The 26,478-nt window shown below is 40.4% G+C and overlaps 1 protein-coding gene across 1 annotated transcript in view; it reads left to right on the top strand.

Annotated features, from left to right (window-relative positions):
• Positions 1–24,044: 24,044 nt before the first annotated feature.
• Positions 24,045–26,478, top strand: part of fcer1g (Fc fragment of IgE, high affinity I, receptor for; gamma polypeptide) — a 76,741-nt gene continuing 74,307 nt past the window's right edge. The window contains exon 1 of the mRNA XM_039741640.1: positions 24,045–24,244. Coding sequence (XP_039597574.1) covers positions 24,196–24,244 — 49 coding nt within the window. The 5' untranslated portion in view covers positions 24,045–24,195. The remainder of the gene's footprint in view (positions 24,245–26,478) is intronic.

Here is a 26,478-nt window from a genome sequence, read left to right as displayed (position 1 = left end):
GGAAGGGTCCTAGGGTGACACTTTTGCCCTTTTATACTCTTACTGATGTAGACCTTAATCATTTCTCAATTCCTGTAAATTTAGGTAATTAGGCAGAGCTCCATAATAGGCAAGAGAAGATTATAGGTCAAATACACAGTGCCATAAAAGTGTGAACACCGCACAACCTGGTATGGCTATAGGTTTCGTTTTTTCCAGGTGACCCATTTTTGCGTTGCTTTAGGTATCAGCCATAAGTCAAGATCTTTCTTTTATTCTTTTTTGATCAGCTTTTATACCGATTTTATAAAGGTATCCTGTCTCCAAGACAACTTTTCCTTTATCACATTTCAATTTCTTGTCTCTGAAAATTCATTCATAGCTCATACGTTTCTGCTCTTAGAGCCATAAGCTTATAGCGAGGTGTGCTGGTTTAACTAGAGGCAAGGGATGTAAGAAGCACTCTTCTGTACATCCGAAGTTCATCGAACTAAAATCATGTTTTTAAAATCAGCAGCTTTAGCTCATGCTAGTGACCTCATAAATGGGAGCCAACAGCTCAGCACGCTTGTATAGTTCACAAAATAGCAAAGCTAATTACTCTTTCTGCTTAAACTAATGATCAAATATTCAGGTAATTCAAAGCATTAAAGCATTAGTGAACACAAATACATGTTCAGTAGCAGTAAAATGACCGGTTGCTTTAACATGAAAATAAAGCATCTAAAAGCATCTTTGTAAAGGTCAGATTTTAAAACATTATAAGAAAAATACTTGTTTCCAAAAGAGTTCTGCCCCTTTTTCCAACAGTTTTCTTGACTGATCTTTGGAATCATCAGTGACTTTCTGATCACATCCACCCCAAACACAGCATATAACTTAATTTCTGTACTCATTTTAAATGATAATAGCCAGTATAAAGTCCCTAAAGGAACTGGAGACATCAGATATCTTCTATCATATATCTTTTCTTGCCAGCCCAAGTAATTCAGATTCTGCTTACAACACAAATGTACGATTATTTTTTCTCAAATAGCCAAATCTTTGGCCTGCTAATCATGAAAAATCATATTTTATTCTCATTACACTTTATTTGCATATTTTATTATACCTACTTAACTTTTATCGACATTTATCTATCTCTATATTTAATTTTCTAGTATCAGAATGTAGTTTAAGTTCATTTGTTTTGGGTTCAATAGATGTATTTTTCATATTGTTTTCTTTTTTTCACATCTTCGAGCCCCCTTTTTCTTACTTCGTGCCCCCTAGCAGGGTCAGCCCATAGTTTGAGAACCACTGTTGTAGGGTTTTATTTGTAAAACACTCTGTGGCATTTCAAGCTAAATTTGGTTATTCAGCCGTCCATCTGTGTTCCATTTTTGTTATAAATTGTATTTAGTCTCTCTTTTTATTTACTAAACATTTTATATGTTGAATAGAAAACAGTTATCTTGTTCAGGCTGTAATTTAAAACAGCATTTTCATCAACAGGTTATAAAAACTTTGGTACTCAGGGGGCTTTGTATAATACAAAGTTTTAGAGATTCTGATAATGCTTGGTAATAGCCTTCCATTTTACATCAGTTATGAACCCCTGAAAATAAGAACGGTTATAGTAGGAGCCTATACACTACAGGGCTGATGATGATTAGGCTTATTTTGGACACGTTAGGCCAATCAGGATGGAAAATGTTTTTAATGAATAGTTACATCATGTCTATTATATGTGTTAGCACAAGGATTACAATTTTACTAAAACTGTGATGTTTTATTCTTTCTTTTAGGTAGTCTAGGGTACATAGGACAGCTGTCATTGAAAAATGCATTTCCCCTCTGTTTGTGAAAAAGCACCCTTGGTTTTAGTAGCATTCAGGGTGAATGGGATGTAAGTTTAAACTGTGATTCCGAGTCAACAAGTGTCTGCAAACTTCTTGAATACGAGTCAAAGGACCAGGGTTTGTGCAGGGATCACGGTCAAGGGTAGAGTTAAGCTAGACATTATTATTCCAAAATGAAACATTGACTCGCCCCTATCACAAAGATAAGGCAGTAAAAACTAAAATTTACAAATACTAAGGTCACAGAGGAGATTAAAAAACATCTTAAGACCGGATCAACAAGGGATCACCCCAAGCTCACAGCACACTACAACAGAACCTACGTGTTCTGCGGTATGTTTTCAGCTAAACTGTCATCTATTTAGGCAGTTCCATGGGAATGCAAAGAGTTGGGGAAAAACATTATTTAACATCTGCTAGTATGAGGCTGATTAACATTAGCCAGTTATTGTTAGAACTTTATCTGGAACTAAAAGTGAGGCTTGTGTTCCTCCTGATTCAGGAAGAACATTAAATATTAGAGTTTAGAATATGAATTAGACTGGTAGTCTTGATGGTAAGGACATTTGTGCCAAAATAAATAAATAAAGTTAATTATTAAGTAAATAATTACATAAAGTGGAGTTATAAAGGAGTGATTACAATTTAAAAAACTGCAGTGATGTATAAAAAACATTGATAGGTGACAAAACCAGCATGAAAAGAAACCTTTTGAAATAAATAATAAGCTTTTTTGACATGCACAGTCTGGAATAGTCTGAATATGTCTTAAAGAGTTCATTTTTAAAAAAAATCTTAAAAAGGCAAATTAAAAATGTTAAACCTTAATAAAACACAGAAGTATCATTTAATGATATCAATTAGTGTTAAGTATTATCAAACACAAGGATCTATTTATAAGGTTTAGTTATAAACAAAATGATTGGTGGCATGTTGCTTTGAAATTAACAATAGTTTAATAGAGCTTTAAGAATTAGAATGCAAGACAACCCTCTACACTATATAACAAATGTTGCTGTTTCAAAAGGAGTATCTCGGAGCTCTGTTTTATTTTAACTTTTTGACAAGAAGCCCTTTGGCAGGGAAATATAATATATATATTGAAAATAAACAGTGCCGACATGCTAACTAAATAGATGTAATATAAAATATTTTAGAATATGGACCTGGGCGCTACCCCCATGATTCTCACAAACTAATGGGTCTTCACTCATTTGTCCAACTTCCTGCGGGTGCTATAGATCTTGTAATGGAGAGTACAAAAGATTCGATAATCTTTACTCTGTAATGGTCCATATGACGAAGATCTAGCTCCTGTGTCCCCAGTGTTAACCAGTCATAGGATATGATGTTCAAAATTTACCTAGAATTTTTCAAAAGAGATAGGACTAGTGCGGCGTGTGTTCTGTATTAACTATTCACAGTGACCATACCCCCGAGACCTGTTTTTTATGCCGAAGTACCTTTCACAGACCCGAATAAGAGACATCCATCAAATTGCCCTTGACAGTTTGGTTAACCAATCAGGTGCAGGGGGGCAGACATCCATCAAAATGCCCTTGACAGTTTGGTTAACCAATCAGGTGCAGGGGGGGCAGACATCCATCAGAATGCCCTTGACAGTTTGGTTAATCAATCAGATGCCAGGGGAGGGTTCAAGGCGGAGTCTGGGCGGGGACTGGGCGTCCTTCACCAATCCGCCGGCAAGGGGTGGGGTAGGAGCTGGGTCACGTGGAGGGGGTGGAACAGGTATGATGTCACATGGGGCGGGGCTTAAAGACTATTAATCATTTTGATTGACATTTTGACAGAATGTCCATGCACTATAACTACTGTGGTTTAATGCTAACAATTCAAGCAGGTCTGGAAGGGACTAAAAACAATTATAGGACTGGGCTCTAAAAAGTGTGAATTTTCCAGCTCACAAAGGCCACAAGGTTTTAGCAGAACTGAATAACTTTTTTACCAGATTTGAAACAAGTGATTTCGACACCCATATTACAGAAATTAAGGAGATGCTTTATAAGAACACCAGGAATTATGCTGTGATGGGGTTCAGGTTAACCGAAGTGGAGAAAAGCTTGCGGCAGGTTAAAACAAATGATGGCATATCAGGTCAGCTCTTAAAGTCTTGCTTTAAGCAGCTCTCTGCAGTATTTCATTTGCTTTTTAACTGGTCTCGCTCTGACCTGTACCTAATCTGTGAAAACAATCAATCATTACCCCGGCATCTAAGGTTTCTAGGCCAAGCTGTTTAAATGACTACAGACCAGTGGCACTTACCTCTATTTGAGGGGTGGGCAAAGTCAGTCCTGGAGGGCCGCAGTGGCTGCAGGTTTTTGTTCCAACCCAGTTGCTTAATTAGAAAATAATTCTTGCCAATAATGTAATTTCATGACTTGTTAATGCTTTAAATCTGCCATGTCAGGCCATTCTCATATCCTAGATTTTTTTTCTTTTCTAAGGATATTGTCCAAATTATTTGAAGTCTAAAATTGAGGAGTAATTCAGCCCTTTACTTTTTTCTCTTCACTTTCCTTCTAAGTATTTAATTAAACCAAATAGTGCACATTAAATACACACAGGTGTAAATGGAAACAAGTTAAATGGAGAAATGCTAGTTTCTTTTGTCATTTGCATCTTATTGCTAATAAGGAACAATTAAAAACCAAGAATACAGCTGTTTAAGACTAAAATAGGCAATAAGAGTTCAAAATCTTAATGAGCGAGACAACTAAAATGAAGAAGCGTTATTTGAGCAATAAGTGTTTCTGATTAAATAACTGGGTTGGAACAAAAACCTTCAGCCACTGCGGCCCTTCAGGAATGACTTTGCCCACCCCTGCTTATTCCAATGAAATGCTTTGAACATTTGGTGAAAAACATTTTAATGACAGAGATAAAGTCTTTTCAAGACAACAATCAATTTTCTTACCGTGCAAACAAAAGTGTGGAAGATGCTCTGCTTGTTATCTTACATCAAATCTACACCTTTCTTGATCAGCCTGGTTCATATGTGAGAGCACTATTTTTGCATTTTCCTTCAGCGTTCAATACCATACAGCCTCATATACTGATTGGGAAATTGAACAGTATGAATGTAAACCCATTTATTACACTATGGTTTCGGGACTTTCTTTTAAATCATTCACAGACAGTTAAAGTACAGGACACTTTTTCAATAGTCATTCATTCAAAACAGGAAGTCCGCAGGGATGTGTCTTATCATCATTACTGTTTACTGTGTACACAAGTGACCTGAGACAGAACAGTGATCACTGCTCCATTATCAAGTATTCTGATGACACCATGCTCATCGGACACATATCTGGGGAGGATGAAAGCCACTATCTAAATCAAGTGGACTGTATGGTAAACTGGTGCAATAAAAACTCTCTCACTCTGAATGTAAAAAAGACCAAAGAAATTATATTTGATTTTAAGAGACGGAATTCTGAATTTTCACCCATTGTACTTCTGGCAGAGGAGGTAGAAATAGTGACTAAATATAAATACTTAGGAACTAACCTAGACAACTATCTTAACTGGAATACTAATACAAAAAAAATTCTCTAAATGCAACCAGCTCTTATTTCTCCTCCATAAACTCAAACTATTTAAAGTAGACAAGGACCTCATGTTGTCCTTTTATCGCAGTCTGATCCAATCTGTGGTCACTTTCAGTTTCATTGCCTGGTTTAATATTCTGACAAATCAAAACTCAAAGCTCCAGCAGATTACTAAGTATGCAGCTAAAGTTATTGGGGCTGATTTAGATGATTTGACTAGTGTGTGTCAGAGGGCAATGTTAAAGAAACTGGAAATCATCTCAACTGATGACAGACATCCATTACATACAAAGGTACATACAAAACTAAAATTCAGTAAATCAGGAAGGATAGTTGCTTTGAAAACCCACACAGATCGCTCCAGAAACTCTCTTCTTCCTTGTGCCATATGACTTTTCAATAAGAAATATCGGATATAATGATTAAGGTTTTGACATAATGTGCATTATCTAACTGCCTTACCATAACCTGTCTTGTTTCTATTTGTCTGCTTTATTTAATTCTGTCTGTTATTAGATGCAACTGAGAAGGCAAATTTAATGGTTTCTTGTGTAAACATGACTAAATAAAGAAACCTTAAATACCTCACTGTAAACTTGTGATACAGTTATAATATTGCACAAGCTGAACCACTTATAAAATACGTATTTACATATGATGACGATATCATTTTAAGATGAAATGCAGCAAAATATGTTTATTACATTATACAGAAAAAATGTTAACATTATTTAAATAATCTATATTGGTAATAATTAAACATGTAAGTACATGGTGTCGCAGCACTAGCGACAAGTTGGTGCCCATTCAAGGATTGTTCAGATGAAGTTGTTACAAAAATGTTAGATACAGTAAAACAAAGTGACTTATTCATATCATGCCATTCAGGGTCAATGAGAACATCACATTCAAGAACACAATCATTTTAGAAACTGTTTAACTACATAGATCCTAAGAAAGTGTATCTAGGAAGAGACGAAAACAGAAAAGAGAGATTTGCATATTATGTTCAAGTGAAAGAAACACTGAAATGTTTGCTAGATGCAGAGCTCTGGAATGAAACAGTATCTCAGAAAGACCCTTCCACAGATGTCCTCTGTGATATCAGTGATGGTATGATATTTAAATCCAACAGGCTTTTCCAAAATTATCCTTCATGTGCAAAATTAATCTTGTATCAAGACGCATTTGAAGTGGTGAACCCATTGGGGTCTGCAAGAAAGAAGCATAAAGTGCTAGCCATGTATCTATCTCTCATTAATTTACCTCCTCATTTTCGATCCAGTGTAGATCACATGAAGCTTGTGTTGCTATGTAGAGAGAAGAACTTTAAAGATTTTGGCCATAGTAAGGTTTTTTCTGACTTGGTGTTCGATTTGAGAGACTTGGAAGAAAATGGCATTGCTGTTTCTGAAGATGCAGTTATTAATAGGACTGTGTATTGCATTGTTGCGGATAATCTGGGCTCTTATTGTATAGGGGGGTTAACTGAGAATTTAAGTCAGTCAGAGTAGTTTTGCAGATACTGTTTAATTACCCGAACTGAATGTCATGATGACCGCAATGTAACTGGGCCACAGAGAACTATCGAGGGTTACAAATCTGCCACTGATTTATTGTAAGATGAGAAATCTGAAGTTCAAGGGGTAAACTTCTTTAAAGCATTACAATGTTTGCCAGCCTGGTCTGCCACCCTGTCTTGGTCATGGCATTTTTAAAGGCATCCTCTCTTATGATATTTGTTTGTACCTAAGGTACTTTATAAAGAAGAAAAAATGGTTTACATACTTAGTTTTGAACAGATGCATTTCTCAGATTGAATATAGTGGTTCTGATGCCCTCACAAAGCCACGTGAAGTTAGTTCACAAGGTTACAGGCTTATGGGTCAAGCCATTCAGAACTGGGTTTTTCTAAGGCTGTTGCCAGTTTTAATTGGTGATTTAATTGCTGAAGCCTGAAAAAATGTCTGGCAAATGACACTTCAGCTTAAGGATATAGTTGATCTCATTTGTGCTCCTAAAATCTCAGTATCTCAGATTGCATACTTAGATGTTTCGATTCAGGAGTATGTGGAATCCAGAAAAATGTTGTTTCCAGATATTAAATTGAAGCCAAAACATCATTATCTGAGACACTACCCTGGATTGATTTTGAAATTTGGGCCTCTTATTAGATTGTGGACAATGCGATTTGAAAGTAAGCACAGTTATTTTAAAAGATGCACTCGACATTTGAAAACCTTTAAAAAGACATCAAATATTTCAGGCCTATCTTTCTGTTGGATCCTTGTTTCCTCCAATTTTGGAAGTAAAAGATTCCTCTCCATTTTACTCTGAAGTTTATGTGAGCTACCACAGCTATGCTAATGACACACAACTGTATTTATCAATCGCACCTGATGACCCTGACTCTCTTGGTTCACTGACACAATGTCTTACTTGTGTTTCTGAATGGAGGAGTAGTAATCTGCTTCAAAATTTATAGATACTTTGAGTAAGTCAAGTGTAATTGTGGAAAACCATTTAGATCAGTTAACATCAAATGTAAACGTGGAAAACAATTTAGATCAGCTAACATCACATTATAATGTGACCTTGAGAGATGCTCTGGTCACAGCGGCTCCCCTTAAAACAAAAGTGATCAAAGCACATAGAAACTCTCCCTTGTTTAATGAAAACACTCGAGCTCTTCAATTACAGTGTCAAAAACTGGAGCGCAAATGGAGAACAACAAAGCTACATGTCTTTCAAATTGCATGGACAGAGAGTGTTAAAAAATATAAAAAAGCTCTCTTTAGAGCTCGCTCAGAATACTATTCTACAATAATAGATAGCGATAATAAAAATCATTGGGTACTGTTTAAAACAGTGGCTAAATTAACAAATGAAAATTCAGATCTACGACAACAACATTTATTTATATAGCACATTTTCATACAAATAATGTAGCTCAAAGTGCTTTACATGGTGAAGAAAAGAGAAATAAAAGACAAAGTAAGAATTAGAATAAGACAACACTAATTAACATAGAATAAGAATAAGGTCCAATGGCCAGGGAGGACAGAAAAAACAAAAAAAAAACTCCAGACGGCTGGAGAGAAAAAATGAAATCTGCAGGCGTTCCAGGCCACGGGACCACCCAGTCCCCTCTGGGCATTATCAATAGTTCATTATTGCATGGCACAGTACCTAATGCACTAAAAGTGTCAGTCATTAAACCATTACTTAAAAAGTCAGACCTAGACCCACACATACTAAATAGTTATAGGCCTATTTCAAATTTACTCTTTCTCTCTAAAGTACTAGAAAAAGTAGTCACCAATCAGCTTCAGTCACACCTTACGCATTACAATTTATTTGAGAAATTCCAGTCTGGTTTCCGCACTGGTCATAGTACAGAAACAGGTTGTAAATGACATTCTGATATCCTCTGATGAAGGAAACTCCACTATAATTATGTTGTTAGACTTAAGTGCACCCCTCCTTGAACCGTCACCTTATCGTGGTGAAGGGGTTTGCATGTCCCAATGATCCTAGGAGCTATGTTGTCCCCACCCAAGGCAAACTGGTCCTAGGTGAGGGATGAGACAAAGAGCGGTTCAACAAACCTCTGATGAAGAATAAAAACCTTGGACGACGTTTTCCCTTGCCCGGACGCGGGTCACCGGGCCCCCTCTGGAGCCAGGCCTGGAGGTGGGGCTCGATGGCGAGCGCCTGGTGGCCGGGCCTGCACCCATGGGGCTCGGCCGGGCACAGCCCGAAGAGGTAACGTGGGTCCTCCTCCCCATGGGCTCACCACCTATGGGAGGGGCCAAGGAGGTTGGGTGCAGTGTGAGTTGGGTGGTGGCGGGCGGGACCTTGGCGGTCTGATCCTCGGCTACAGAAACTGGCTCTTGGGACGTGGAATGTCACCTCTCTGAAGGGGAAGGAGCCTGAGCTAGTGCGCAAGGTCGAGAGTTTCCGGCTAGATATAGTCGGACTCATCTCGACGCACAGCTTGGACTCTGGAACCAATCTCCTTGAGAGGGGCTGGATTCTCTACCACTCTGGAGTTGCCCCTGGTGAGAGGCCCGAGCAGGTGTGGGCATACTTATTGCCCCCACGGAGCCTGTGCATTGGGGTTTACCCCGGTGGACGAGAGGGTGGCCTCCCTCCGCCTTCGGGGGGGGGAAGGGTCCTGACTGTTGTTTGTGCGTATGCACCGAACAGCAGTTTGGAGTATCCACCCTTTTTGGAGTCTCTGGAGGGGGTGCTAGAGGGCATACCTTCTGGGGATTCCCTCGTTTTGCTGGGAGACTTCAATGCTCACGGGGCAATGACAGTGAGACCTGGAAGGGCGTGATTGGGAGGAATGGCCCCGATCTGAACCCGAGCGGTGTTTTGTTATTGGACTTCTGTGCTCGTCACGGATTGTCCATAACGAACACCATGTTCAAGCATAAGGGTGTTCATATGTGCACTTGGCACCAGGACACCCTAGGCCTCAGGTCGATGATCGACTTTGTGGTCGTGTCGTCGGACTTGCGGCCATATGTCTTGGACACTCGGGTGAAGAGAGGGGCGGAGCTGTCAACTGATCACCACCTGGTGGTGAGTTGGCTTGATGGTGGGGAAGATGCCGGTCAGACCTGGTAGGCCCAAACGTGTTGTGAGGGTCTGCTGGGAACGGCTGGCAGAGTCCCCTGTCAGAAGTAGCTTCAACTCCCACCTCCGCAGAACTTCAACCACGCCCCGAGGGAGGTGGGGACATTGAGTCGAATGGGCCATGTTCCGTGCCTCTATTGTTGAGGCGGCTGACCGGAGCTGTGGCCGCAAGGTGGTCGGTGCCTGTCATGGCGGCAATCCCCGAACCCGTTGGTGGACACCGGCGGTGAGGGATGCCGTCAAGCTGAAGAAGGAGTCCTATAGGACTTTTTTGTCCTGTGGGTCTCTGGAGGCAGCTGATAGGTACCGCAGGCCAAGCGAACGCGGCTTCGTTGTTGCTGAGGCAAAAACTCGGGCATGGGAGGAGTTTGGAGAGGCCATGGAGAACGACTTTCGGACGGCTTCGAGAGATTCTGGTCCACCATCTGGCGTCTCAGGAGGGGGAAGCAGTGCAGTGTCAACACCGTATATGGTGGGGATGGTGCGCTGCTGACCTCACTGACGCTAGGGTCGGTGGAAGGAGTACTTCAAGACCTCCTCAATCCCACTAACATGCCTTCCAATGAGGAAGCAGAGCCTGGGGACTCTGAGGTGGGCTCTCCCATCTCTGGGACTGAAGTCACCGAGGTGGTCAAAAACTCCTTGGTGGCAGGGCCCGGGGTGGATGAGATACGCCCGAGTTCCTTAAGGCTCTGGATGTTGTAGGACTGTCTTGGTTGACACGTCTCTGCAACATCGCATGGACATCGGGACAGTGCCTCTGGATTGGCAGACGGGGTGGTGGTCCCCTCTTTAAAAAGGGGGACCGGAGGGTGTGTTCCAACTATAGAGGGATCACACTCCTCAGCCTCCCTGGAAAAGTCTATTCGGGGTTCTGGAGAGGAGGGTCCGCCGGATAGTCAACCTCGGATTCAGGAGGAACAGTGTGGTTTTCGTCCTGGTCGCGAACAGTGGACCAGCTCTTCACCCTTAGCAGAGTCCTGGAGGGTGCATGGGAGTTTGCCCGACCAGTCTACATGTGTTTTGTGGACTTGGAAAAGGCATTCGACCGTCCCTCGGGAATCCTGTGGGGGTGCTCGGGAGTATGGGGTACCGGACCCCTGATAAGAGCTGTTCGGTCTCTGTACAACCGTGTCAGAGCTTGGTCCGCATTGCCGGCATTAAGTCGAGCCTGTTTCCAGTGAGAGTTGGACTCGGCCAGGGCTGCCCTTTGTCTGTTCATAACTTTTATGGATAGAATTTCTAGGAGCAGCCAGGGTGTTGAAGGGGTCCGGTTTGGTGGACTCAGGATTGGGTCACTGCTTTTGCAGATGATGTTGTCCTGTTTGCTTCATCAGGCCGTGATCTTCAGCTCTCTGGATCGGTTCGCAGCTGAGTGTGAAGCGGCTGGGATGAGAATCAGCACCTCCAAATCCGAGAGCATGGTCCTCAGCCGGAAAAGGGTGGAGTGCCCTCTCAGGGTTGGGGGAGAGATCCTGCCCCAAGTGGAGGAGTTCAAGTATCTCGGGGTCTTGTTCACGAGTGAGGGAAGAATGGAGCGTGAGATCGACAGGCGGATCGGTGCGCATCCGCAGTGATGCGGGCTCTGCATCGGTCTGTCGTGGTGAAAAAGGAGCTGAGCCGTAAGGCAAAGCTATCAATTTACCAGTCGATCTACGTCCTACCCTCACCTATGGTCATGACCTATGGGTAGTGACCAAAAGAACGAGATCGCGAATACAAGCGACTGAAATGAGTTTCCTCCACAGGGTGTCTGGGCTTTCCCTTAAAGATAGGGTGAGAAGCTCAGTCATCTGGGAGGGGCTCAGAGTAGAGCCGCTGCTCCTCCGCATCGAGAGGAGTCAGATGAGGTGGCTCGGGCATCTGATCAGGATGCCTCCTGGACGCCTCCCTGGTGAGGTGTTCCGGGCACGTCCAACTGGGAGGAGGCCCGGGGAAGACCCAGGACACGCTGGAGGGACTATGTCTCCGGCTGGCCTGGGAACGCCTTTGGGATTCTCCCGAAGAGCTGGAAGAAGTGGCGGGCGAGTGGGAAGTCTGGGCCTCTCTGCTTAAGCTGCTGCCCCCGCGACCCGACCTCGGATAAGCGGAAGAGGATGGATGGATGGATGGATGACTTAAGTGCAGCGTTTGACACCACTGACCATTCTATTTTACTGGACAGGCTAGAAAATGATATTGGGCTTGCAGGCACTGTGCTCACTTGGTTTAGTTCTTATTTATCAAATTAATTCCATTATGTACAGAAATGTGCTGACAGGACTCCATCATCATTATACACAGAAGTGAGATATGGTGTCCCGCAGGGCTCAGTGCTGGGACCTTTACTATTCTCAATTTACATGCTTACACTGGCATCTATCATTAGGAAACATACTGTTATAATTTTCACTCGTATGCAGATGACACCCATTTATACCTTTCATTTAGATCAAATGAAGTTTCTTCAATGTTGTCTTTAATTAGTTGTGTTAGTGAATTAAAGGAGTGGATGGATGAGAAAACAGAGATGTTAATTGTTGAAAAGAATGATGCTGATCACAACAATATTCTGTCATCATTTAATTCAGTTGGAATCACCATTAATTTTACTGAATCAGCCCACAATCTGGGAGTTATCTTTGACTCTAGCATGTCATTTAAAGCTCAAAGTTGTCCAAATTATGTTTCTTCCATATTAAAAATGTTGGGAAATTAAGGCACTTTCTAAATAAACAGGATTCTGAGAAATTAATTCATGCATTTATTTCTAGTAGGATTTACTACTGCAATGCAGTGTTCACTGGATGTTCAAATGGTTCTTTATACAGCCTCCAGTTAATCCAAAATGCTGCTGCAAGAATTATTACAAGAACAAGAAAATACAAACACATAACTCCAGTTCTTAGATCTTTACACTGGCTTTCGATTAAATTTAGGGCAGATTTCAAAATCCTCCTTTTAACATATAAAGCATTAAATCGCCAAGGTCCTGCTTACTTGTCTGAACTTATCATGAATTACAAACCAGTGCGCGCATTAAGATCTCAAGAAACCAGTCTGCTTATGATTCCAAGGATTAATAAAATAACAGTGGGAGGTCAAGCTTTTAGTTACAGGGCGCCTAAACTGTGGAATGGTTTGCCTACTAACTATAAGAGATGCCCCTTCGTTCTCAGCTTTTAAATCCTGGCTGAAGACTTACTACTTCAGTTTAGCATATCCTGACTAAAGCTGCTGATTAACTGTACAGACTGCATCTCTGTTGTAAGTCATTAGCACTAAAACATACGTAAGTAACATGATAGTTATAATTGGATACTGACCCTCACCTATTCTGTTTCTCTTCTCGGTACTCAAATGTGGCACTTGGTGCCACGGCCCACCTGGGAAGTTGTTTTGCCTGCCTAAGGTATAGTCATCCCTGATGGTGGATCCCAGGAATCGTGGGGTAGAGGGGTCCTTTCATCGGATTAGCACTATTTCAGCTGTGGAATGGCCAAATGGGGGAGGTAGCTTGATGAATTCGGTCTCCAGGACTCTAAACAAATCCAAATCATATTATGTGATATCATCTACTGTTAAATTCTACTCCATACTTCTACAATTTTTATTTTTATACTGTATTGAGGATTTGTTCTGTTCTGTGTATTGTACTGTATTGTATTGACCCCCTTCTTTTTGACACCCACTGCACACCCAGCCTACCTAGAAAGGGGTCTCTTTTTGACCTGCCTTTCCCAAGGTTTCTTCCATTTTTTCCCTTCAAGGTTTGTTTTGGGAGTTTTTCTTGTCTTCTTATAGAGTCAAGGCTGGGGGGTTGTCAAGAGGCAGGGCCTGTTAAAGCCCATTGCGGCACTTCGTCGGGTGATTTTGGGCTATACAAAAAATAAATTGTATTGTATTGTAATTTTCTCAAACTAAATAAGGAGAAAAGAGAAATCTTAGTGATTGGCAAAAATAGATATAATGAGGGTATTAGAAATAAACTTGATGCATTAAGCTTAAAAGTCAAGACAAAGGTAACGAATTTAGGGGTAATTATTGACTATGACCTAAATTTTAAATCACATATTAATCAGATTACTAGGACAGCATTTTTTCACTTAAGAAATATAGCAAAAGTTAGATCCTTTATAACTTTTCAAGATGCTGAAAGATTAGTTCACACTTTTGTTTTCAGTCGGCTAGATTACTGTAACGCACTCCTCTCAGGACTACCAAAAAATACATCAGTCGATTGCAACTAGTGCAGAATGCAGCTGCTAGAATCTTAACTAGGAAAAGAAAATCTTAGCACATTTCTCCAGTTTTGATATCACTATGTTGGTTACCCATGCCATTTAGAATTGACTTTAAAATACTGCTTATGGTTTACAAAGCCTTAAATAATCTCGCTCCATCCAATATTTCAGAATACCTTTCACCTTACACTCCAAATTGTAACCTTAGATCTTCAAATGAGTGTTTGCTTAGAATTCCAAGAGCTAAACTTAAAAGAAGTGGTGAGGCGGCCTTCTGCTTTTATGCACCTAAAATCTGGAATAGCTTTCTCATACTTCCATTTTAGATTAACCCTTATATTCTGTATATGCATTTAATTATCTTTTTTTTTTCATGGCTCTGAAACCTGTACTAACCCCTACTTTCTCTGCTGTTGTTTTTCCAGTTTTCTGTGGTTAGTATTGCCTAATTTTATTTTTTATATATATATATATATATATATATATATATATATATATATATATATATATTTTTTTTTTTCTTTCTTTCTTCATCCTGTAAAGCACTTTGAGCTACATCACTTGTATGAAAATGTGCTACATAAATAAATTTTGTTGTTGTTGTTCAAAGACATTCAGGGTAGCTTATACTAAATTGGCCCTAGTGTATGTTGTGTGTGAGTGTGTTTTCACCCTGTGACGGACTGGCGCCGTGTGCAGGGTTTTTCCTTCCTTATGCCATATGCTAGCTGGGATAGGGTTCGGCTCCCCCCACGATACAGGGGCCTCATGTATAAACAGTGCATATGTACAGAAATGTTGAGTATGCCCATTTCCACGCTCACATCACAATGTATAAAAACTGAACTTGTTGTAAAGTCATTCACATTCTCATGGCAACATCCCCTGTGGTAAAGTGAGGTCAGCGACTATTTGTCATTTTAAATAAATATTCGCAGCACTCGTGTCTTGGTAGGAGGGGGTGTTGTAATGTGGTGAGAGCGGTTCCCGGACGTGATGCGGGAGCGGGGGGCCCTACACTAAGTGCACTGGTGTGGGATCATCCACGATCTTAATTGGTGCCGGAGCTGCTAATCATCACAGTTGTGCCATGTCCCCAGTTTAAAAGGGGAACTGCGAGTGCGAGGAGGAAGAAAGGAAAAAAGATCAGAAAGAGAGAAATGCAGGCAGAGCGAGAGTGCAGCATTGGGGGGTAGAGAGAGGGAAAGAGCCAGCCAGCTATTGTAAGAAAAGGCAGCATGGTCAGTGGTCCCGCGATGGATCAGCCCCACTGATTGTGCAGAGGAGTGGGTGCAATCAAGGTGGCATCCTCTCTGTAGATCTGAGGGATGACTGCATGAGCGACAAGGATGACGAAAGGACAACCAACCCTAAGCAGTCTGGTGACGCAGTTCACAGTGGCTGAGATGGGGGTCGGTATTGAGAGGACCAGCAGCAGCTGAAGTCTCTACCAGCTGAACTAGCGATGGATTTTTATTCTTCTTTTTAGCCTTGTTTTTAATCACTGGGTTTTTCACTGTTTTATGGATTATTTATTTATAGAGGAAACACGGTACTATTTATTTGGACACTGGTTTAGGATTGTTTTTAATAAAATCACTGAACATTTTGCACTTTCCCCTTGCTTCATGTGGTGTCCTCATTTGTATAGCTCATCCCGGTGTAACAAAGGCGCTATATAGGTGTCTGACCCGACATAAATAAACTTTTATTTTTCTTCACCTGTGGGGCATGTCTTTCCCATGACCCCCCACAGGCACAACACAGTCTCAAGTACACCAACCCAAAACCAAAGAAATATCCTCCACTCCTCCCAGGCAGCTTCGTCGTCCTCCTGAATCTGGCGCCTTGATTAGTGGCTGCAGGCTTCTTTAATAGCCCACCTGGAAGCACTCCAGGTGGTAATTGGCCTAATTAGGCTGCGCTTCTGGGTGTGGCTGCGTTACAGCCCACATGAGCTCAGGAAGCCTTGCAGCTCCAAATGGCGGTGGCCATGGAGCACAACAGGGATGAGCGCTAGTGTAACATAATTGTGGCCCCGATGCAACCCAGGGGGCTGCCACCAAGTGTTCCAGGGGACGTAATGTGCATCTCATGGCTGCTCCCCTGGATCCAGTGCCAAAGGGGTGTCCTGGCCAGTCATGGGTCCCGGCCGTCCACCACAACAGTCATAACTATCACTGGTGTCAGGTTCGAGAGGCTCCCATGGTCTTTTGACAAAACGCTTAACTTAAGGGGCTATTTATACTGATTTGCTTATTAAAAGGAGTGTAATTCTAGGAGAAGTCAGGGTTGTGCGGCAGGCGCATGCACATGTGTTACATTTCAAGTTGACTGGGATTTATGGAGCAGAAGTATGTGGAAGTTTGCTTATGCATGGTGTCGTGGACGGCCATGGTCCTTGCCTGGCTGGGATACCTCCACGCTGGAAGGACCGGGGTAGCAAGCGTGGTCAGAGCGTTACCTCTCCTGGAACACTAGATGACAGCCCCTCCTGGGCTGCAGCAGTTCCTCGGTCTCTCACAGGGCTTCATGGGAGTTGGAGTTGCATACAGCCCTTTTGGGATCCGGGGGCACCTCCAGGGGTTGCTGCTGAGCCCTGGAGAGAAGTTCTTCCACCACACCTTGAAGTGCTGCCAAAAATAGGTCATCAAACAACTGGAGCACTTCAGGGTGCCTTATAAAAGGGGCCAGTGGGCACTACTTGGAAGCCAGAGTCAGGAGGAGGAGGATGAAGCTTGCAGAGGAGGAGTGGAGGAGACAGAGAGAAAAGGACTGTGAAATAAACAGGAAAAGAAAGAAAGAAACAAAAAGGAGAGTTTCAGTTTGGGCTGTTGGGGACGCTGTAAATAAATAAATCACGTGTGCTTTTTGTATTTGTACCTCTAGCGTCTGTCTGTGTCGGGTTAGCGCATTATAGCGCCATCTATCGGTCACAACAATTTTGTGCATCTGAATTTTTTTGTGCGTACACATTTTCACTTTTGTCTGTACTCCATGTTTTATTGTGAATTCTACACACAGTGTTATACATGAGGCCCCTGGTCTGGATTAAGCATGTTAGAAATGACATGACATATTTGAATCGTAACACTGAAGGCAAAGAGGATCACAGCAGACTACTCTGAACTGACAACTCTGTGTATTTAAAATAAAGTTTAAGTTTATTTCACTACAATTAACTATTGAGAATATTTCTGTTTTAGATAGGTGCAGTGATCCCATTAATGTTTTAGCATGTTACTTTTGTTTCTCTTAGGTTTTGTTATTTTATTTTGTTTAACTAAACAACATTCTGAATTATCAGGGGTGCCACCATTTTTTTTCCTTTCTGGCGTCATTATTTCATTGGTGGTAGCTAGGGTGCGAAGCGGTATCTTATTAGTTTGTTCTTTTGACTTTTCTTTGTTTTTTGATTGCTGTTTTGGTTTTGGTGTATTTGATCTCTTTGAACTCCCATTGCCAGCTTTAGTTTGTTTTAACTATTCTCTCTTTAGATATTCTCCCAGTCTATATTATTTAGCTATTCTTTTAGGGCAGATTTCTAATGTTTCCCCATCTTAAATTACACAATGCTTTTGCCAGTTTTTGTTTTTATTTCTTGTTTTTCTAGAAGATCGTCTCTTCTCATTATTTATTTCAATCGTGGCTATAAGTATTGCTCTCTTTTAGTAACTACATTAGAACTACATTCAGAAACCATTTCATCCCAAGAACTATAAATGTAATCAATCAGTCCATCAAGTGCTCCTTGTAAAACTGTTTGTACTTAGAAGTACAATTACCTCCCTTTAAACTTGCGATACAGTTATTGCACAACCTGAAATACTTTATAAAGCGCGTATTTACATGTGTTGACAATTTCATTTTAAGAAAAAATGCAGCAAAATGTTTATTACATTATACAGATGAAATTATAACATCATTTAAATAATCTATATTGTTAATAATTTAATATGTGAGGACACTGTGGACAGTGGTAGCGATGAGCTGGCACCCCGTTCAGGGATTGCACCTGCCTCGCTCTGTATGCTTGTTGGGATTGCCGCGACACTGGATGGCTAGATGGATAGAATAATTAAACATGTACAACAAAGATATTTCAATGTTCCTTAAAAGTTTTGAAGAATCTGCTTTCTAAGCTTACAGATGGCTTAACATCTATTACAGAGCTGATTGTGTGGCAATTGGTTACTTGGAGAAAGAAAAGGAAGGACAGGAATTGGGGGTTAGTACGTTTGAGAGAGACAGTATTGCTGCAATAAATTATTTTATCAAAGGTTGCGCACGACGTAGGAAACATCTTGCAGGACGCAGGGACAATCTCTGGACAGAGCGCCAGTTCATCACTATCACTACGCCACCAGTTCCCATGTTTAATATCCATCCATTATCCAACCCGCTATATCCTAACTACAGGGTCACAGGGGTCTGCTGGAGGCAATCCCAGTAAACACAGGGCGCAAGGCAGAAAACAAACCCCGGGCAGGGCGCCAGCCCACCACAGCCATGTTTAATAACATGCTTTAATTTGTATCATCATGAAAATGACAAGTATACATCTCAGTATTTTAATTATTCCGAGAGCTGTAATATGACAAATGTAATGGATTCTGTGTCCTGCTGGAGAAAAAGAAAGCCCATTTAGGAAGCACGTAGTGATTTACACACATAGAGCACATAGAACAACACATACAATACAAAGCATTTAACGTGCTAATTTAGTTACCATGGTATTTGAGAAACTAGTAAATTAAACGATTATAAGATTAAGTTTATGATGTTCTACTTTAATGACAAAATAAACTACATGATTAAAGTTGAAATTTCGAGATTAAAGTTGACATTTTGAGCTTTTTTCCCCACTGTGTGCCTGTTTTTTTTTTTTTTCTTTTCTCTGTACCCTAATAAGCTTCCATAAGACAATCAAACGGTGTGCTACGACTCGCTTTTTCACGGTGACTTTGATATCTGACAACTTCGTTTTTATTTCGGGCACTGTGTGACTTTGTGAACTTGAGCTTTCGAGTTTCTCCAACACTGTTTGTCACTCGATCAACTTCCTTTTGTTGTTTATACCACTGTTTAAACCAACAAATAGTACGTTTTTTCTTTCCTCCACTTGGTATTCTCTGAAATTCTTCTATGTTCCACCGTGCTTTTGCCATTGTCTTTTCACAGAATGCTGAGCTTAAGGGCTATTTATATTGATCTGCATATTCAAAGAGGTGTAATTCTTGGAGGAGTTGTTGGAGTGGCAGCAGGTGTGTGCACATGTGTTACTTTTCACGCTGACCAGGATTTATGTAGCAGAAAAACGTGGAAGTTGGCATAGTCACAGGTTTATTAATCTGGATTTTTTTTTTTCTGCTTTTGTCCGTACACCATGTTTTAGTGTGAATTCTATACAAGCCATTATGCATGAGGCCCCAGGTCTACAAAATTTTGAATTGCCAAAAAAGTATAAAAAATGAACAGATACATGTTCTGTGCCCTTGGCACATTTGTTTGGATTACTGTTCCAGAATGTTGGAATTTAATCCTGTTCTTGGATTACATGCTTTTCTTCATTTATAGGACATGTATGAAGGTACATTAATGAGTACAAATTGTTTCTGAGTGGTTGTATATGATTGTGCCTTGTGAGGAACTACATTTGTATATTTATACAGTGGTGTGAAAAACTATTTGCCCCCTTCCTGATTTCTTATTCTTTTGCATGTTTGTCACACAAAATGTTTCTGATCATCAAACACATGTAACCATTAGTCAAATTTAACACAAGTAAACACAAAATGCAGTTTTTAAATGGTGGCGTTTATTATTTAGGGAGAAAAAAAATCCAAACCTACATGGCCCTGTGTGAAAAAGTAATTGCCCCTTGTTAAAAAATAACCTAACTGTGGTGTATCACACCTGAGTTCAATTTCCGTAGCCACCCCCAGGCCTGATTACTGCCACACCTGTTTCAATCAAGAAATTACTTAAATAGGAGCTGCCTGACACAGAGAAGTAGACCAAAAGCACCTCAAAAGCTAGACATTATGCCAAGATCCAAAGAAATTCAGGAACAAATGAGAACAGAAGTAATTGAGATCTATCAGTCTGGTAAAGGTTATAAAGCCATTTCTAAAGCTTTGGGACTCCAGCGAACCACAGTGAGAGCCATTATTCACAAATAGAAAAACATGGAACAGTGGTGAACCTTCCCAGGAGTGGCTGGCCGACCAAAATTACCTCAAGAGCGCAGAGACGACTCATCCGAGAGGTCACAAAAGACCCCAGGACAACGTCTAAAGAACTGCAGGCCTCACTTGCCTCAATTAAGGTCAGTGTTCATGACTCCACCATAAGAAAGAGACTGGGCAAAAATGGCCTGCATGGCAGATTTCCAAGACGCAAACCACCATTAAGCAAAAAGAACAATTTTGATAAGAAACATCTCAATGATTGCCAAGACTTTTGGGAAAATACCTTGTGGACTGATGAGACAAAAGTTGAACTTTTTGGAAGGCAAATGTCCCGTTACATCTGGCGTAAAAGGAACACAGCATTTCAGAAAAAGAACATCATACCAACAGTAAAATATGGTGGTGGTAGTGTGGTGGTCTGGGGTTGTTTTGCTGCTTCAGGACCTGGAAGGCTTGATGTGATAGATGGAACCATGAATTCTACTGTCTACCAAAACATCCTGAAGGAGAATGTCCGGCCATCTGTTCGTCAACTCAAGCTGAAGCGATCTTGGGTGCTGCAACAGGACAATGACCCAAAACACACCAGCAAATCCACCTCTGAATGGCTGAAGAAAAACAAAATGAAGACTTTGGAGTAGCCTAGTCAAAGTCCTGACCTGAATCCAATTGAGATGCTATGGCATGACCTTAAAAAGGCGGTTCATGCTAGAAATCCCTCAAATAAAGCTGAATTACAACAATTGTGCAAAGATGAGTGGGCCAAAATTCCTCCAGAGTGCTGTAAAAGACTCATTGCAAGTTATCGCAAACGCTTGATTGCAGTTATTGCTGCTAAGGGTGGCCCAACCAGTTATTAGGTTCAGGGGGCAATTACTTTTTTACACAGGGCCATGTAGGTTTGGATTTTTTTCTCCCTAAATAATAAAAACCATCATTTAAAAACTACATTTTGTGTTTACTTGTGTTATATTTGACTAATGGTTAAATGTGTTTGATGATCAGAAACATTTTGTGTGACAAACATGCAAAAGAATAAGAAATCAGGAAGGGGGCAAATAGTTTTTCACACCACTGTAAATGTTTTTGCTTTATTAGTCTCCCATAGACCTACTTTTTACCCAGTCTCTCTCTTATCATGGAGTCATGAAAACTGAGCTTAGGTGAGGCTAAAGATGCTTACAGTTTTTCAGATGCTCTCCTGGGATCCTCTGTAACTTCTTGAATGAGTCTTCACTGTGCCCTTGGGGTCATTTTGGGATGGCGGCTTTTGCAGTGAAGATTCAACACTCTTAAAAGTATCATTATGATGTACTGGAGTCCCAGAGGATTAGAACTAGTTATGTAACCCTTTCTTTATTTTTAAGTTTCAACAAGTTTTTTACTTATCTATTCTGGATTTTGCCTTGGTTGCGGCATAGTGTTCCTTCAGATAACTTGTGGTGACCACTTCTATCTCATGGCAAGGGACAATAGATGGTGAGGTTCAGAGTCAACAGGGCAGGCTGCAATCAGGTCAGGCTGTTTTCAGTCAGATGAATGTAATTAAGTAACCAAGGTGGAAAATACCTTTTCAGAGTGGTGATATGGGATGTCTTTATGACTTACTAAATTGCAATTCAGAAATTGTATAATATGTCTACTCTGGTTCCCTTTATTTAATACTAGCTGTGCTACCCATCTAAAACGGGTTGAAATCTTAACCTAGACCTCAGTGTTAACGTTTGCAGTGCACCATGCAATGTATATGTCTCTGTTACATGTTATTTGGTATATGATTCATAAAGGCTGTGTTCATGTTTGTGTTTGCCAGTGTGAGGTTTTTTTTTTTTTTTTACAGTGGCTGTAGTGCCAGTCCTGCCACCAACCCCAAAGTTTTCCCTGAAAGTTGGAGGACCTACTTGCATACATGCTTTTATACAATGCAATCCGATTTATTTTTGTATAATGCTCTGCACTGAGTCCAGTTGTGGCGTGCTCTGAGGAAATTCTCAGTTAAAATACAAGTATAGATAATACTAATTCCTAACACAGAATTATTTCATATAAAGATACAGAAATGTTTAAACACACTGATATCAAAGAAACTGATTATTGTAAACAAAACCCAACAATATCTGTCCAGTAATTAATTGTTGAACTATAGCCAGTTGACAACAGAAGAGATGAACATTGTAAAAGTCACAGTCTTGGAGACATTGGCCAACTATCCATTCACCCCCACCTGGGCATTCTGTTATGAACTCTGTGCTGGGATATCCAATCTGATGAGAGAATTTTTCAATCCAATGATTCCAGTTCTCCTTTGTCTGAGATGATTTTCTGTAAGCAGGAGAACAGATTGGCAGTAGAGCAGTGGCACCAAGTGCCACATCAGGATACCAAGAAGATATATAGGATAGAAAGGAGTTACTAAAGGTTTATAAATACTATATTACTTTATACTGCATGCATTAAATATACATTATAATACTCTTGCTGTCACCCTGTGGTTATGGCACTGGACGTTATCAACTGAAGTTATCAATTTAATAACCGCTGACTGCACCAAATGTTTCCTAATGTGGGAACAGTTCTATTCTACCCCTTCTTGCACACTATTTTGGAAAAGTACCCAGTGTTGTAGGACACAGTTTAATGCTCAGCTTGAGATGTAGGGGGAAAACCTGATTAATCGGGACAAAAACTCTCTCTCTCTCTCTCTCTCTCTCAGACACAGGCACACTCACGCACACTCATGCACACACACACAGTAATAACATGGAAACCTCATATCAACCATGACCAGGCCTAAATTTGAATCCTGGACTCTGAAGCTGTGATCTCCTTATATTTAAAATATTTTGTTTGCTGTGTAAATGAAAAAATAAAGTCTTATTCATTATTTTAGGCATCCTTCACCTAATAATGGTTCGAAAACCACAAAACAATGTATTTATTTCCTTCAATACATAAGAGATAACTAAGTACAAATGCTGAATGGCATATCGTGTTGAACACCCCTACATTAGCGGGCCACATTTGTTTAGTCACTTCACCAAGCCTCTTTAATGTAAGCTGGGATGATTACAGACTCAGTTCTGGGGAAGTGTTGACCTAAGGACGGTAACCCATTTGATCCATCCCATAAATCTTAATGTTTATGTAGCAGATGGGGGAATCAGAATTTGAAATGGCCATGTTCTTGCAAAATTTACTTCATGTAAATGTGTGTAAATAATATCCATTTATGTGGATTTTACTTTATTTATTAATTTTTTTGAAAATCGAAACTTTATACTTTACAACAATACAGTCTAGAGGGGAGGTGGCGAGTCTGGAGGCTTAAGAAACATCAGATCTATTGCGTCAAGCCCCTGATCTATTTTTCCCTTATATTCGTAAAACACAATTTCCCCGATGTTATATGTGAACACTCTCGAAACCTTAAAGGGGGCTTAAGACAGTGGTACAATTAAAACATGGAAACGCCTTTAGTAGTATTGCAAAATTGCCAATGTTTTGTCGAGGTAAGAAGTTATTTTATTGAAAGTAACATCAGCTCCGCACTTCCGCGGAAAGGGGGCGTAGTGTACAAGAAACGAGAACAGACGGTCACTTGATGCTTGGCTATTACAAGTTAAAGGCAAAAGAGAACCGCTTCACACCTCGTTCGCCTTCAAATTTTAGAGAGCTGCGTTGTCGTTCGCTCTCTCCTTTCGGGCCTCGGTTATTTCTTGATTCCAAGAGGTATATAACTTGACGAAAGATGTACACCTTGGCTTTATTCGTTTTGTGGTGTCGCTTCGGAGCGGCAGGTAAGTACCATCTGAGTGTGTCATTATGTCCGAGGTTCCGTACTAACCAATAAGTGCATAGATACGCCCGTTAATTTAGGCGACCTGTGTTTCACTTGGGTCACGATTTGAAACTTGGAGACGTCCAAAAAAATGCTGGTGCTTTGGTTCGTGTTAAGAGTGTTGGCACACGCGGTCGATCTAACCAGTGGCACGTTAGAAGAATGCGTGGTTCCCATCTTTCAAAGAATGTAATTTACATTAGTTGTTCTCGTGAAAAGAAAAAAAAAACTTTTTGAATGGGGAATAGTACATCAAAGCTTTTATATATGAAATATTGTAGTACGGCTACATTCATAATATGTTTAATTATTGACAATTAAAAATCTTGTCTCTGAAATAAACAAGTGAAATTTAAAAGATGGCATTCGATGCCGATAATTCTAACGGTCTATTTTTTAGCACTTAACGAATTCTTCCGTCTGAAACAAATGCTAAACAGTATTTATTTATTTATTTATTTATTTATTCATTCCTGTACCCTCCATTTATCCATCCTTCCAATTGCCCTAGCTCAATTCAACCTAATTTAGTTAGGGATCGTCTCAGGAGCCAGACACTATGCTATTAGTATCGAGCTGAAAAGATTTACTATAAGGGGTGTAAGTGGTTCGGGGCACGCCGTTACACATAACCCACACCAGCTTGTTACAAGCAAAGTCCAAGTCGGCAGAAAAGTCAACCTGCAGGTCTTTGGGATGTGATCTTGCACTTTGGTTTGTACTGTATTGTTCACAAATTATTTTTTAATGAACATTTACTTTACAATACACTGGTATGAATTCTAAACAAAACATAAATTGCATTTTAATATCGAGATGTTACTTCTTAAAATGTGGGTCCTTTTATATCTAGACATAGGAAAGACTGTACTAGCTAGAGTTTTAATTTAGATATCGTAATTTCACGCAAAATCATATTATAAGATTGCCTTCGACTCTGTGTGTTCTAAATTGTTCTATTATCACCGCTTCCATATACATCGTGCTTCGGCTTAAACAGGCACCACGGACCAGATCTTTATTCCTATTAAATTACAGTAATTTAAAATAAAGATGAAACATAAATCAAACTTTACAGTTATCTTAACTATTGAAGCACTTGTTTATAAGGGCTTACATAAAAAGAGAAGTACGCAGTAACGGTACAATTTTCCATCTTTTACGTTATTCTAAAATCAAAATTATATGAATCCATATATCCAACTTCTCAGGGCTTGTTGGCCTTGCTTATTGTCTTCGTGATTTTTATATTGCTAAAATGAAACGCTACAAAAATCTAGACAAAAACCCTTTTTCATGATTTCTTAGAGGAGCATAAGATGAACCAAAGCCAAAATGAAACGGAAGAGCTGGAGTTCTTAAGGGAATGATGTAATTTTTAAATGGTACAATTCCTCTAAAATGCGTTTACGTGAAAATTGTAAATCCCGACTGAATAACTGCATGTGTTTTCACGAGCAGCAGAATACGTTCCATCGCCTTACATATTTCTCCTCAACGGCTCATTATTTAGTTTTTAAAAACTTACTTCCCCCAATTGCTTTCAGTCTATTTGAATAAAATAGTATCTCGACTGCTCGTGTGCAACCGTGTCTAAAGTTATAAACTGAAGTGAACAATACGCCTTTCGGTCCATTTGTCATCTTGCTTATCCAGTCTAGGGTAGCAGGGGCAGGAACCTCTCCCGACAGCATGGTGCCAAAGGGGGAACAAGCGGCGGATGTCAGGCATGCCCCCAGACGGGTCCAATAGCTTACACTCGGCTTTAGGTTTGTTTGTGTTGTTGTCTGAGCAGACGTGAGAACTTTTAAAATTATCGGAGAAGTCTGATGGAGAATTTTTGCAAACACAGGAGCAGTTGGTAAAAACGTATCATTAATTTTAACGGCCTCGGTCATGTCCTGTTTTCGTAATTCTGTAATTTTTCTTTCTATTTTTACGTTCTAAAATTATTTTTGTGGTTTGAACTTGTGAAACTGCAAGAACGCACGTATTGTGCAAATGGTAAATGCTGGACCAGAGTGGATTATATTAAGAGCGGCTACACTATGTTAATTTAAATTCAAAATTGAAGAATGTTTGGGCTTTTAATTGGACGGTTTTCAACGTAAATGCTTTAGCTAATAATGCAGGAAATGGTTATTCATTTATTATTGTTAGTTCCATATTGTGCAGGATTAATTGGCCCAGTGC

The sequence above is a fragment of the Polypterus senegalus genome, chromosome 18 (assembly GCF_016835505.1).
Source record: "Polypterus senegalus isolate Bchr_013 chromosome 18, ASM1683550v1, whole genome shotgun sequence".
Taxonomy (NCBI): domain Eukaryota; kingdom Metazoa; phylum Chordata; class Cladistia; order Polypteriformes; family Polypteridae; genus Polypterus; species Polypterus senegalus.
This window is presented reverse-complemented; position numbering and strand designations above follow the sequence as displayed.